The sequence below is a fragment of the Myripristis murdjan genome, chromosome 5 (genome assembly GCF_902150065.1).
Source record: "Myripristis murdjan chromosome 5, fMyrMur1.1, whole genome shotgun sequence".
NCBI classification, from domain to species: domain Eukaryota; kingdom Metazoa; phylum Chordata; class Actinopteri; order Holocentriformes; family Holocentridae; genus Myripristis; species Myripristis murdjan.
In genome coordinates, this window is record NC_043984.1 from 2,128,686 (window position 1) to 2,142,870 (window position 14,185).

The following is a 14,185-nucleotide window of genomic DNA, read 5'->3' on the forward strand; positions in this document are numbered from 1 at the left end:
TATGCTTATGTGTAATGCAACCTAATATTTTGTTCAGTCACTTAGCTCTAAATCAACATGAGCACATTTGTTCTTGGTGGAAGAAAGCTGCTTAGACAATTTGAGTCCTCACAAGCAATCAAAATGTGAGGAGGCAGTGTGGGAACACAAGGCTTTTCACTGCCTTGTATTGTTACAGTGCATTTAAATTTCCTGGCAGTAGGTTGCCATATTTGGTGCACCATGGGGAGCCCTGTTGTTCCTGGCCCTCGGTAAGCTAATCCTTAACACAACAAAGGCGGCCTGTTAAAGCTCTTTAGATCCATACTTTGTGATTTCAGGAGTTGCTCTAATTGACCACCTCAGACTGCCAAACCAAAGCTATGGGAGCTGCTTGGCAGAAGCCCAAGTGAGCCGGCCTACACTTCTGAGTGCTGCCTTGCCTTCATGTGAGTTAAAATGGCTGACCTGTGGCGATTTTGTTTCCCTTTTCCAGAATGCGGGAGAGGGACCTACAGAGCATGTGCAGAAGGGTGCTGCTGCTGGCCGTCTGTTTGGTGTCTCTCTGGGGACAGCTGACCATCGCAACATCACACAGAAGCCACATAGGTATTGGCTTTTTTTTTTTTTTTTTCAACCTGTATTTGTCCACGAAAGCTTTGCTCTGTTTCAGAATGGGTGTTTAACATTCGTACAGACACACACACTCAAAACTGGGAGCTGCCCAGTACAAACACAGTCCTCCACTGCTGGCGACTCAACAGCTTTCCTGGAGAAGTTGGGGATCAAGTGCCTCCTCGAGCGCTGAAACTTTGACAGCTATTGCTGAGGGAGGAGAGCCTCACTTATTCACGTCGCCTGCTTATATCGTTTTCCAGTCACTCCAGGGAATTAACCAACGTAGGTCATGTATGCAGACTGATTAAACTAGCAGAAATTCATATATATATATATATATATATATATATATTTTTTTTTTTTTTTTTTTTTTTTTTTTTACAAGTTAACCTCTAGAAACCAGAGCAATTTAACATTATAAATACCTTTACTAAGTTAAAAAATAAAAATAAGAAAATTTCCATACAATTAAGTAAGGTAATTGCAAAAAATATATATTTTGAATTATTATATATTTAAAATTACAAAGAAATTACCATACAGTACCCAAAAACAAGAAAAAAAAGTAAAAAAAAAAAAAAAAATTAAAATTGTATTGCTGCTTAATATTTACTGCTTTTGCTTACTATCACGGTTATAGTTGAGTCACCATACCTTGAGTCCCAGTAATCCTCGTGTCCAAGTCACAAGAGTTCAAGTCCAAACAAACAAACAAACGAACAAAACTCTTTCTCAGGATTTATTTACGACCAGGGAGTTGGAGGATATGTTTCCTCCAAACAGTGTGCAACATTTTGCAACAGACTTTGAGGCACGTTTGCTCTTGTTTGGTGAGAGTGTGTGGGCGTGTAACGTTCATCAGCAGTGACGGGTAGGTCCTAAAGCCCACTTGTATTATACTTCAGTCCAGTCCACACAGTAAATTTTCTTCATTACTGTCTACCACTGAATGCAAGGCATGCACTACTCTTTGGTCAGATAGCTGCAGGCACATCCCACAGAAACTATCTGGATGCACTCAGGATAAAAAAAGAAAATATCTTTTTTTTGTTATCTGTATTTTGGGGAAACTGTTCCTTTCAGCCACCTGGAATAAGACACAAGGTTACACACAGTGAGGACCATTAACTCACATTGCATCACCCGTCATACCATGGACTTGAATGGCAACACACTGTTATATGCAAGGCTTTGTACTGTTTTTGCAGATAAAGTGGTGCAGCAGCCACAGCAGGTCACAGAAGGCCAGTCCAAGACCATTCATAAGCACTGGTTCCACGGTTCACTGCGGTTCATTGCTCTCTCTAACTTTTGCTGAAGAAACTCTCATAATTAGCAGAGCTTTATTTTCTACTTTTCTCCATTGCCAAGTAGCATTACTTAAACACTAACACAGGGTTGTGTTGTACTGTAAGGTTATGTCTTGTGTGTGTGTGTTTGTGTGTGTGTTAGTGTGTGCGCATGTGTTTCAGATTTGTAATCAATAATGTATGACATGGAAAGAACAATACCTGTACAGTACATGTATGTGCAAGTTCACATGCATGTCTGTGTGTGTGGCAGGGGACAAGACATTTCAAAGAGATTTGCCTTAATGGCGAGATGGCCTGATCCCTGGGCGTAAACGTACAAACTGTGTCTACACATTGAAATAATGAGCCATATTCTACTGGAGGGAAAACTGCAACCAATGACTGGAGGGAAATGTCTCCGCATTTGCTGCAAACAAAAACATGACCAGCAAAAGACTTTGATAAGGCATCAGAGCCCAGGGCTGTGACAGGAGAGACAGCATAGGGAGAGGATAAACATTATTAAAAAACACTGCATAAGATAGAGCGCACCTTGTCTGGTGCGTGTCAAACCAAGGGACAACTGCAAGGTGAAAGATAGCCCAAGAAAAAGCTGCAACGCAGAATTCACCCATTCAAACATTTTAACTTTTGACATTTCTAACTGCCTATTAATACCAAACACTTTACATTTTAATAGTTTCAGTTCCAACTGACATGTGGCGCACCAGATAAATAGATAGATAGATAGATAGATAGATAGATAGATAGATACTTTATTCATCCCAAAGGAAATTCACATCTTCCAGCAGTATCCACAAATTCAAAATACAAAATAAAAGACATCAGAAAAAAAGACACTTTAAAAGGCCTGCAGTAAGTACTACTAATAAATAAGTGGTTAATTGGTTAATTAACCATTTCATGTTTTTCATGGGATCCCATGAACGAGATGCGACATCTTAACCCTTTATAGGGCACTCGTTGAAATACTTTGAAATTCAAAAAAACTAGACTGTTATTGGAGAACATGACAGGACTTTATTACTTCTATAAAATTTTTCTAAAATTTTCATTTTGTAATAGAAAATCAAAGCCATTGAGATTGGTCAAATGCCGATCTTTGCTGATTGGCTGGGTGAAGACCAAATGATTACTGAACTAACTGAGACAGGGGATGGGCCTGATATGTAAAATTTCTGAAATTACCAAAAATAGTCACTTGCCCTATAAAAGGTTAAGGGGTTTACCCCTTTAATATAAATTCTATAATCGAGTTGGTACAAATAATTAGGGCTATGCAATATATCAATATTTAGTGGATATTGTATGAAACTAGATATGGACTGGGATTTTGTTTATTATGATATTGTTGACATGGCGTAAGTGTTGTGTTTTCCTGGCTGCATGACAGGAAAGGGATGCAATATTCTGAACTTACTACCACATTCCAATTGTTTATCAGGAATCTCTTGTGTGTAAATATCTTATCAAAACGCAAGTAGTCGTCCCTTCAATATCACAACCTCATATAGAGCCAAAGTGTGTAACAGACCGCCCGGTCCAGCAGAGGAAAGTGTGTCAGTGTCACGTTTTGTGTCGCCAAGGCGTCACAACTAGAAGCTAAGCTGCCAGTCGTCAGGTCAGGAAGAATATTTGTCAACTTTAGCTGGTTAGCTTATCGTTAGCTAATTGTTAGCTCGTTAGCTTGGGACAGTCTGCGTGTTTGACCCGTCCACCACAAACCTTCCTCTGGACTCACGTTACTGCTCCTTCATAAAACCATACATTTTTCATACCTCGGTGATGAAAAACATGACACTGACACACTTTCCAGTGGTGGACCAGCAGGTCTGTCACACGCTTTTCCTTGATAGTGGGCTGAGTATTGTCATCATGTTGATATCAAGGTAATGTGATACCAATATTTGTCCATGTCGCCCAACCCTACAGAGATTTTTTTCTATTTTTTTTTTTTTTTTTATCCATACTGATCAGCGTTAAGACTGGAAGTGTGGTACTAAATCCTAGCTGTTGGACTGCAAAAACATTGGATAAATCATTTTCTCATACATCACTGTCTCTGTGGTTTTGTATTTGCTCCTCCGTCGTGTTTGTGCGGTTATGCTTGTGATTTATTAGGAGAGAGAGGACCAGCACGAGTAGCCTGGCCCGAGTCTCCCCGGGCCGGGCTGACACTTAGGTAATCACGCAGCCTGTCCCCCGAGCTACTGAGGTCAAGTCAAGGTGGGCCCACTAAACAAACCTCTTTAGCCTCTCTGTTTATTGAGGTGGGGGCTTCGCCAAAGCAATTGAACCTTTCACCGCATCCTGACGAGTGCACGCCGAGCTTACAGCGCTCACACATAACCCCCGTAATAAGACTACTGCATCCCCCCAGAGCACCATCCACATTCATTAGCTAGTCATGAAAGAGTGCAGAGGGAGGAGAGGGGAGAGAGAGGGTGCGAGAGACGAGGGGAGAGTGGTCTGGGGAGAGAGAGAGAGAGAGAGAGATAACAAGTACCTTTCGGCTGTACAATTTGTTTTAGTCCTGTCAATAGGATTTACTGATGATGTTCCCAGGTCAAAAGGGAGCCTCATTAAACAGCGATTTGGTTACTTTGGTACTTTTCTTCAACAGTAACTCACTGTGCATTATTTAAAACATCACTGAGCTTTCTGTGGTTTGTTGGTCATTGTCTTCTAAATGCTAAAATGCAGCAGACACAAAAACAGGTGTGGAAAAAAGCACACTCTTCAGTCTGGCTATTGGATGCAGTGTCACTGTAGCTTCCCTTTCTTGAGATAAAAATGCTTCAAGCAGTGCCGTTTACAGGTCGTAAACTCGGTTACATTTTTAAGTGTGAGGCATTAAGCCACATGGCTCATGGATGGCTCCACAAATTGGAATCAAAATGACTTTGGAGCTCAGGTTTGTGCTGGGTTTAAATCAAGGTCCCGTTCTCTATTCACACACACATACACACATACACACACACACACACACACACACACACACACACACACACACACACACACACACACACACACACACACAGGAGGCTATGCTGCCTTATTAATAAGATGAAACTGTGCACTGGGTCTCATTTGAATACAGTGGAATATTTCCATATTTGCTTATGGTAGAGACTTTCTAAAAACTGTGATGCACTCTAAGGGCTCATGCTCAAGCTGATTTTCATGCTTCAGGGGATTTTTTTTTTGTATTCTATGCAAATTAGCTTTAACTTTATTTCCTCTTCATTTTTAGTGTTTCATATTAGGAACAAACTGATTCTCTGGAGCACAAATGAATGGTAGGATCCAACATTAACTTTTTGTTCCCCAGTGTTAACTTTTTTCCTTTCTGGCCCGGTCAGATTAATATTGGAAAAAGATATGTTAAGTTGTGTCACATTAATAAAAACTGTAAATGAAAAAATGCGTACTAGATAAAAAAATATGTATATATTATTTTCCTTAACCAGCCTGTGAAAAAAAGGCCACGAGGAGCACTTTGCATACTTGATGGTTCTCAAAAGTGAGAGGAACCAGGTGTTGGCAAAGCACTTTTGTTGAGAGTGCTTAAAGGCTTAAATTGATTTATTAATTCAAAATAATAAAATAATTCCCTTGGGCAGTTTTTGGTCAACTTTGTCAGCGTTTTTTTGAACAATAAACCTGATTGGTTTTCCTGCAGGTGCTTGTACCAACAGTAGTACAGGAGCACGAAGAAAGAAATCATGTCACTCTTATGCTTTCGTCTATATTCATTTTTCAACTAGGTCAAAGGATCCTCCCATTTTTGGAGTGACAGTGTGAAATATTGTCATTCGGGAGACTTGGTAGTGGGAAGAAGAAAAATGGGACAAAAAGTGAAGAAGGGGGAAGTGTCAGAGAAATTGTGCCAGGATGCAAATCAATGGAGAGATTGCTCCATGGGTCAGTTAGTGCCTCGTTTGTCAATTCACCTATACAAACTACGGCAAAAGAATTCAAATGAGGGATTTTTTTTGGAGGGGTGGAGCTCATTCCAGTCAGTTGGACCCACTCCCTTTGCATTTTCCACCTCATTATTTCCTATAAGGAGCTACCTGGGAGCTAGACACAACAAGTCCTTCCAATTTCCTAGCTCAGATTGTAAGAAAGCCACGTAGCAGTGCGGTGAAACTCCGTGCTGGGATCTCTGTTGTGGTTTGATGGCTTGCATCAGCCAGCTCCGCAATCCATACAACAGGTCAGCGTGGAACCCTTCCCCAGGCATGACATTATACTGGACGGCGGCGGAGCAGGTCACCCCCCTCCCTGGAGATGTGTGAGAATGTGGCTGCGGTGCATTCGGCCTGACATTTGGAGAGCAGGTGGATGACACGATGGTGGACGGAGATAGGGGAGATTGAGATGGAGATGTGGAGCTGTTTGAGATGCACCGTGGGGATGACAGGGGTCAGCTAGCCCCATCTCCTGGTGGCAGCTACCGAGATTAGAAAACCGTCAAACGTCCTGTGCTATCCGCATCTGAATGGCAGCTGTGTAGATGCGCTGTGAGTGGCTGCATGCGGCCCTTGGTTATCCGCTGTGTTTGCCTGTGCAGAGAAAGAGGAAGACGGGGAGGGAGGGGGTGCTGCTGGTGTATATTCTGTGAGAATGTCATTAGTTTTCGGGAGCAGTAACTCACATGGAAGTAAATCGAAATGCACTCATGAAGTTGTTCCTTTTATTATGCGCATCATGTTATGTTATCTATATATCGTTAGTGATTCACATACATGCACACACACACATGCATATATATATGTGTGTGTGTGTATTTGTGTATGTGTGTGTGTGTGTATCTATATATATATATATATCTATATCTATATATATCTATATCTATATCTATATATATATATATGTATATATACGTATATATATATGTATATATACGTATATATATATATATATATATATATCTTCCTCCATGCAGTGTTTAATGCCATCAACAGTACTCCAGCCTGCATTAAAGCTTGCTTGCATTCATGTGCTCTAGCACATGCTGATTAAGCTAGTGGTTAGAGGAAAATCGCTCTCCATGTTTCCTTGTGGCAGAGGACCCCTGCTGGGCTCCTAAGAATCAGATACACTCATAGTCCTCCATCTTCATTCCCACTCTAATTACAGCTCAAATGTAAGCCCATTATCCCTCGCCACATTATGACTTACCTCTAGCTATTCTGAATGTCAAAGAAACGAGGATTTTTGGATTTTGATAGAAATCGAAGGAGAGCAGGGTGATAGCAATTTGAGCTGATGAATGCAATTCGCGGAGAAGTGCTAACAGCATGGTGGTAATTGGGTCTTACAAACTAAAAGCCTGTCCTTACCCAGCAATTACAGCAACCTCCTTTAAAGTTAGTCAATTGTGTTGCTGTTAACGATCTATGCTTGGTTGAAGCTGAGAGAGAGGGGGTAGAATCCCCTTTAAAATTGGCCACCGCCCTGTTCCTAGGCTCATCACTGGGCTTCAAAGCTCTGTTGAATTTTTAATGTGTTAAAGGATTTTGAAGTGGTAAATTTGTCAGCCACGATAATTAAATGCTTTAAAGACTGTATTATATGCTAGGGTGTTTGTTGTGTGCTGCATGTTGTTGCTTATCATTGACTTTGGCATAAACAGTCTTTTCATAGATGATAGATAGATAGATAGATAGATAGATAGATAGATAGACATTTACATACGTACATACATATATATGTACATAGATAATTGCCTTACAGTTTTTCCAGTATTGGCAACACTGACCTGTGTCCAGTAGCAAGAAACAAAAGACAATCTGATCTGTTCCTTAATCTGTGATGTTATATGAATGATAAATGTGAATAAATGTGAAATGGTGCAAAATATGAATTAAGGGTATTCAAGATGATTTTCTGGGCAAGAGGTAACATTCTCTTGTTTAGAGTCTTCTTAGTTATGAAGTGCAGTTCATTTTCTTTTTTTATGTTTAACCAAAGATTCAGTTTTCCCATGAATTTTGTCTTTCTCGAAAAAAAAAAAAAAATAAGAACGTTCTAGATCACTTAAACCTTACCTTTTGCATAACGCATCCAGAAATTTTGAGAGACAGAAAGGTCAGTAAAATAAATTGCTGTTGAGGTCATCTTTCATATGATTCAAACTTAGGCTTCATGGTGCTCCCAGCACTGCTCTCTGTAAAATGAAGTCAAGTGGTGGATGTGCATGTTGTTGCTCATGAATCCACACATTCCCTTCCTCCTCCCAACTTTGGCCACTGAAGTAGTTCCAGGCTGCACATCAGCGTGACATCACAGATTAAAGTCTTGCCTCTCTGATGTGGAGCTTCAGAGAGCACTTCATGCTCACACATATTGAACGAGCTGCCAGAGGCTATAACAACTGTGTATGTGAATGCTCAAGTTGAGTTGTATTCTGGTAAATGCTCTACAAAGGGCTCTAGATGAGTCTTTTAGCGGGACATACATAGTGCATGCTTATAGTCTGTCACAAGAACAATGCTCACTGAGGCCTGTGACGTGTTACTGTCGATGGACAAAGAGGAGAATGCAGGGTAGAGAGATAACCTCTGTTATCCATGCAATGAAATTTTGTGGTCAAGAAATAGGACACACACATCCTAGTTGAGCAGTCTGTAAAATGTCACTGGTGCTGTCATCCCTTCATGCTCTCAGCACGCTGCCACCTTTCTATAGGGTAGTAGATAGTACATGTGTTTGTGGGTTTGCAGGTCATGCACCCATCTGTCTGGAAAGTGCATGTGACTTAAAGACACGGTCCACTCAAAATGTTTTTCTTCCGTTTATGTCCAGTGCTGATGCCTGATTTCTGGTCATGTTTTGTTCTCAAAACAAACAAACAAACAAAACAACAACAGCACAACAAGACCATCATGAAATGGCTGTTTCACGTGAACAATATTTTTTCATGGTTAGATTATCAAATGGCACAGATGAAATCAAATGACAGTCATTAACATGGTACAATATTAATGACTGTCGTGGGATGATATCTATCAATCTATCTATGTATGTGTGTGTGTGTGTGTGTGTATGTGTGTGTAATATATGTATGAATGTAGGTATATGTATGTATGCATATGTATATATGCACAGCTGTTTCTTGAACCGCAGCAATCCTAGAGAGAGTGACCCACATAAGTGCTGTGGGAAGGAGACTCACGGTGGAGTACTGGACACTCATTAGCATGCTAGGGGCATGAAGTGTGGAACGAACTGTTGTGTGTTATAACATCATGGTGCCGTAAACTGCATTAATGTGTGAACACAGATATTCTCCCAATTATCAGAAAAAGTCACTCGATTTGTCAACAGTCGCTTTTGAGGAATAAATTCGCCAGGGGGGTTGAGAATTCACTAAAGCTAGTGACAAAACACCAAGTTGGCAACACTGTCTGGTTCCAAGTTGGTGTGTGAGCAGGCGGGGTGTGGGGGGTTGGGGGGTATTTGCATATTCATAGATCTGCAAATTTTTTAATTAGGGCAAGGTTTAGAGTTACATTTAAGCCCTTTAATGGCACTAAGGGATATTTTTTAATGGATAAAAACCTTCTAAAGATGTAATCTTGATTAACATAGATTATTTTTTAGGGGCTTAATAAATTACTGGTGGGGGACTTTAACATTTTTCAGCTACTCACAGGTGCTCCTATAGGTGACTGTTACTGGAGGCAGCATGTCTGGATCAGTAAACCATGATAACTGAGCACAGACTGGTTGTATGAATCCACAGCATGGACGAGACACAGCTTTTCTTCGTATCATCCCTTGTCCTCCTTTGCAAGCTTTTCCCTACATAAACATTTTGCCCTTGCTTCAGGAACTGGGAAGCAAAGTCAACATGTACATCATGCAAACTGAATGTCAAAAAAATGACCCTTCAACAAAGAACAGCATAATCCCAGCATAATCAGTAAAGTGACATCAGTTCCCGATCTTTGTATCCATACACACCTATTCACGTCAGGGTTTGCTCTGAAATACAACATCAGTAAAGTACAAGGTACAAAAAGTTCTAACTACACGCCAAGTCTTCCAAACAAGTGCTTCAGGCAGTAATATAAAGCATTATGACATAATCTTCATAAATAAATAAATAATAAATTAATGAATAAATAAATAAAACAAAAGCAGTTGATGGATTACTTCTTGGGCTAGACCTCCAAGTCTGAATACTTGAGACGTCTTGCAAATCATATGGTTTCATAATCACGGGCAGGTGATTTACACAGAGGGGCTTGTCTGACTGCTTAGAAAACGGACATTATTCTTAACAGCTTGCTTCCAGACATATAATCTAGCTGTCACCCTCATTTGAAACAACTCTCTCATGTGCCCCTAGGTTTTTTTTTTCTTTTGAGAGCTAGTTGTTGTGCCAGCACCTTCATTAGCACCAGCGAAGACTTTTCCAACAGCTCAACATCTGTCTCTGAATTGGCGCAGTACTATTTCAAGATGGCTGAGAATATGTCAGCAAAGTTTAATGTCCTCTCTAAACGCTAATTCCCTGTACTTATTACTATTACAGATCGGCAGCCCCCAATCGTAAATTTAACACATTTGCTTTAACAACTGTCCCCTGAAACCTCTTTTCTGTGCAGGCGCAGTTAGATAGTATAAATCCTAACAGACATTTATGAGTGCTCATCTGTAGCCAGGCGATGTTGGGAAGGAAGTCGGAGAGAAACTCGTCAGCCGTTCAGCCTTGGGTAGTTTCCTCTCCTTTCTTTTAAAGTAATGCTACGCTATGGCCTGGTAGTTATTCACCAGAGGCTGGATACTGACTGAATAAAGTGAAATATAAGCTTCTAAAATGCAGTCTATCAATTGCCTCCCTCCATCTCCCGGCTCCGCTCCGTGACTTTTTGCCTTCCGGCTCACATCTCCCCAGGAATGAAGTGCGGTGCCGAGTGTCCACACCGGACCATAAAAACAGCAACCAAGGCTGAGCATCAAGTTTATGTGAATGGACTGGAGCATAAAATGTAATGGGTGGAACCATTTGAGTTGTCCTGGAATGGCTTTTTTTAAAAGGTTTGTCGACATATTTCTCAGCAGGATGGTCTATTAAAAAGAGGAACATTTATATTGAGTTGTCAGTGGGTGGACAGGTCAGATGCTCCTTAAATAGTGTCCTCAGGTAACCAGCAATTCAACAAGGGATCAGCGCCGGCTGCTGCCTTTCCACTGTGGCTCTAGAATGATGTCATATACTTTTTTTTTAGACATATATCAATATTATGTAACTTTACATTTATTATTATTTTGTATGTATCTATGCCTAATTTTCAGTCAAGGCCATGCATCAGCAGTCGTTAATCTTTACACTCTTTATTTTAAAATATTGTTTTTCATCAAAATAGGGAAAAAATCAGTTTCCAGTGCTAATCAACTTGTTTCCAGAATTTTCTTCAGAATCTGGTGTTTTCTTGATCCTAGTGGGCTGCTCTACCTCATTCTGCCTTGTTTCAACACATTTGTGCTTCTGAAACTAGTGATACTAAATTGGATGTAAGTGGGATGATCTCATTATATTGGCAGGTTTTTTCACTGTTTTCACTCAAAATGTGAACAGTGAATAGGAGACTAAATGACTTGTCGAGATTTTTTTGCAGTGAACATGCACAACTTCTGCCTTACTGAAAAGTGGATCGCAGTTAAAACTGACAATGTGGAATCCACATGTATATCTCGATATTTACATTGCCATATCACTCAGGTGGTCACAGCGGAAAACCTAGCCTTACTTCCTACCAACTAAATAATAGGTTTTCCAGTATGAGCTATGATTGAGAGCAACAGAATAATTGTGCTTCTGAGTCAGCATTGTTAACATGGTTATATGTCAGGAGTAATGTCTGTCTTCAGCTGTGAGTAATTGGAAGTTAACTACTGTCTTTATTTTCTAAACTGTGCTTGTTGCTCCACTTATAATGGAGTGTGTCTTCTCCTCAGTGTAATGAAGATGTATGTGTCTGCATTTCAGATCATTGTGGTTATGTCACTGTTACCAATATGTACAGTTTAACGGGCGCTGTTGGAGTGAAAAAGGACCCACGTCTCCCATGCAGCAAGCGCTCTGTGCTTCGTGACACTACGCCTGTCACTCAGCCCTGAAAGGCATTAACGGAATCTACTTAAGATGAAAAACATGGGAATCCAGTTGGAGAGCAGAGATGGCAGCCATTTAAAGCAAACATGACGTGTCTCTGACAGATAACCGGTGTGTCTCCATGTTAGCTGAGAGAGCAGAGGGAAGAGTAGCATCACGCGTCTGCTTCTGTCTTTAGTCTGCCTCTTTGGAAGTCTGTGGCAGGTGGACCAGGACTGATGGACGTTTAGAGAATGTAATTCTAGGTTGGTTGTGACTTTGAAATTACTGGGCGCCATTGATCTAAATTATAGCCTACACCAAGAAAAAGACAAGAGGGCAAAAGCATGGTATATGAGGTCTTTTCAGAAAGAGAGATCTTTCTCATACAGATTAGAACTAGGATTCATTGTAAACAGTATCTATCTTAACAGGCTGTGTAGTCTTATATTCTTAAAGAATAGTCTTAAAAATCGCTTTTTACAATCAAGGTAAATAATCTATCAGTAGGGCTTCCCTGCAGTTTCACTTGTGTTAGAAATTTTTTTGGGAACAAGTATGAATATGTTAAAACAAGGCAGAATAGTTCAAGAAAATTATTCAATTGTCACATGTGTACGCCATGATTGATATTTTCAAATTAATTTCGCCAGACCTCTCAGGCTCATTCACTCCTGTTCAGTTCCAGACAGCATAGAAAACTAACTAATTTTGGCCAGTAACGGTAATCAGTCATTTGGAATGAAAAAAAAAACATGGTTGAGATGTGCAAAGAACACTAATGAACTTGTACATTTTGAAACAGGTTCCATTCACTACAAGATGCTCATTTCATATTCAGGGACAACTACGAGAACCAGGACGAGGCAGGGAGGGGTGTCTTGCTTCTGCTTTCTGCTTGGAAAGGAAGGGGTGAGATCCCTCAAGTGATTTATGATTTCTGTTTTTTTCCTTTTTGAAGTAAATATTTAAACCAGTGTTATATTGGGGTTGCAGTTACATCAGGACCTGCCTTCTGTCAGTCACTAACCAGTCAAGCCAACCCGCAAGCCAAAACAAAACCAGATATATCTTAGAAACAGAAAGTGAAGCTAGATGTAACTCTGTTCTGACTGTAGTTGACTGTAAATTTTGTTTGTGTCTGCTTTTGTAAAGCGTCTTTGAGTACTTAGAAAAGCGCTATATAAATTTGATTTATTATTATTATTTATAATTTATAAGGAGTAGCCTGTAATATTTACACAGCATTATAGCCTCAAAATATTTATTAAATCAGTGAAAATCACACAATGTTAAGCACTAGAAATTGATGCATCCTTATGCATACATATGCAGGAAATAGGGAAGAGGCCCCAATCCCTGGGGAAATGATCCTTCTTGTGTCTGAATCTGTCATGGGGAGAGCAGGCAAGTGGGCCGAAATGCAAACCAGGGAGATGTCGCCCGTATGCCCCCCTAGCAGAACAGGATGGCTGGCTGTTGACAGAGAGGGGAGGAGGAGGCCATGAACAAGGACAGGCAGTCAGGGTGCATGGCCAAGGAGCAGGGCAGACAGGAGTTTTCCTGGGGGCAGCTGGAAGTCTTGTGGCTGGCCGGAGCACCAACGCCCGGGGTGGGGGCTCTCAGGTGGGTGCCCAGAGCACAGATATCCAGAAAGCTGGTGCATAGGGGAACTGGTCCTAGACCGAGGGACCAGGAACAGGACAGACAGGAGGCATGGAGTTTGGATGCAGGAAGTGGGGCCTCTGTAGGTGGGGCTGCTAAAGACTGCTAAAGGGATGTTGCCGCAGGAGTCACAGGAAGCACGGATGCTGACAGGCATGGACGGAATCCCTCAAGTGGGACCCCTGAAGTTCACGCAAATGGCAACAGGACCCCATAGAGGAGCAGTAACCGGACTCCTCCAGCAGACAGGGTTCTTTTCAGGTGGATGGGGACAGGACCCCTCTGGGGGACAGGGACCGTACTCCCCCGGCAGATAGGCAGACAGGGACAGAACCCTTCAGGCAGACAGGACGCCTGCAGCTGAGGCAGATGTGGATGGAACCCCTCAGGAGTGGTAACATTTAAACACTGGGCAGTAGTGACAGTAGTGCTAGGCATGGACTGAACTGGCGGTGTCTGGGAGACGGGAGGCAGGTCTGGCAGAGTTGGTGGGGAAACA

The 14,185-nt window shown here is 41.3% G+C and overlaps 1 protein-coding gene across 4 annotated transcripts in view; it reads left to right on the forward strand.

The window, feature by feature from the left end:
- tafa3a (TAFA chemokine like family member 3a) overlaps positions 1 to 14,185 on the forward strand; it is a 90,815-nt gene that overhangs the window by 58,210 nt on the left and 18,420 nt on the right. For all 4 annotated transcript variants that reach the window (XM_030050785.1, XM_030050784.1, XM_030050786.1 and 1 more), the window contains exon 2: positions 476 to 588. In XM_030050785.1, the coding sequence (XP_029906645.1) occupies positions 477 to 588 (112 nt within the window). In that variant the 5' untranslated portion in view covers position 476. The remainder of the gene's footprint in view (positions 1 to 475; positions 589 to 14,185) is intronic.